Source organism: Eimeria mitis, genomic scaffold (genome assembly GCF_000499745.2).
Source record: "Eimeria mitis Houghton genomic scaffold, Emh_scaff275, whole genome shotgun sequence".
Taxonomy (NCBI): domain Eukaryota; phylum Apicomplexa; class Conoidasida; order Eucoccidiorida; family Eimeriidae; genus Eimeria; species Eimeria mitis.
The window spans coordinates 18,609-19,896 of NW_013571093.1; the positions used below are offsets into that span (position 1 = coordinate 18,609).

Below are 1,288 nucleotides of genomic sequence, written 5' to 3' on the forward strand. Positions count from 1 at the left end.
CGCGGGCCCCCCGCAGCCAGAGGCCCCCCCAGCCCCCGCTGTTCTGCTGCAGTGCATCTGCTGCTGCTGCTGCTGCTGCTGCTGCTACTGCAGCACGAGCAGACAGGTCACCACCAACCGTTGTAGAGGTATCCCCACCAGTACCACCAGCAGCTGCTGCAGCTGCAGCAGGAGCAGCAGCAGCAGCAGCAGGAGCAGCAGCAGCAGAAGCTGCTGCTGCTGCTGCAGGGAGAGATGCAAGCGGAGAACAATAAAGAAAAGCTAAGAGAGAAGAAACAGCATAGACAGGGACCATCAATATAATTCTGAAGGCGAGTGTCTTGGGGGATGTATATACACCCCGTGCTGCTGTCTTGCTGCTGCTGCTGCTGCTGCTGCTGCTGCTGCTGCTGCTGCTGCTGCGCCTGAGACGCTCCAGCAGCAACTGGTAGCCGTGGCACAGCAGCGGCAACGCAGACAAAACGCATGCAGTGAAGCAGCCAGCAGCAGCAGCAAAACGGTAGAAGGGGTCTCCTAGGAGGAGAGACATGGCTCCAAACCCTAAACCCTAAACCCTAAACCCTAAACCCTAAAGAGCACACAAGCCTCATCGCTAGCCCGTAGCAGTCGCTATAAACCCTCGCCTCAAACCCTAGTAAACCCTAAACCAAACCACAAACAACCTGCTCAGTTCTTCTATTCGCTGCAGCAGTTTTATCTTTATAATAATAAACTAAAATTTCTAATAAACTTGAGGGTTTAGGGTTTACGGATGAGGGTTTAGGGTTTAGCCGCTCGCGCCTGTGCTGAGTGGCAGCGGTCTCCATCCTGCTGCCGCCACTGCTGCTGCTGCTGCTGCTGCTGCTGCTGCTGCTGCTGCTGCTGCTGTCGGCATCGGGTATACTATGAGAGCTGAAATCCTGCGTGTTTTTTATATTTATATTAACAGTTTGAATAAACAAGAAAAGTGTATAAAGAAGTCTCTATAGAACGCAAACCCTAAACCCTAAACCCTAAACCCTAAACCCTAAACCCTAGACCGCTTGCCAATGGTCCCTCATCAGGGTCTTCATTGTCTCTCTTGCTTCTATTTTGTTGTTGTTGTATTTGTTTTATATTTTAATTTAAATTAATTTGTTTTATTTTATTTCTATCAAATATTTAAATGCGCCGCTAAACAGATTGCCTCCACTCCACGGTGTACAGACACCTCAGGGACTTTATTGTCCCCTACCTGTGTTTACAGTTTCACTGTTTATATATATATATATATATATATATATGTATATATATATATATATATATATAT

The 1,288-nt window shown here is 48.0% G+C and overlaps 1 protein-coding gene across 1 annotated transcript in view; it reads left to right on the forward strand.

Annotated features, from left to right (window-relative positions):
* The window catches only part of EMH_0006440 (uncharacterized protein), a gene marked incomplete at both ends in the record, with an annotated part of 1,831 nt that extends 1,577 nt beyond the window's left edge, over window positions 1-254 (forward strand). Inside the window, one exon of the mRNA XM_013497556.1 lies at window positions 103-254. Coding sequence (XP_013353010.1) covers window positions 103-254 — 152 coding nt within the window. The remainder of the gene's footprint in view (window positions 1-102) is intronic.
* Between the last annotated feature and the right edge of the window lie 1,034 nt (window positions 255-1,288).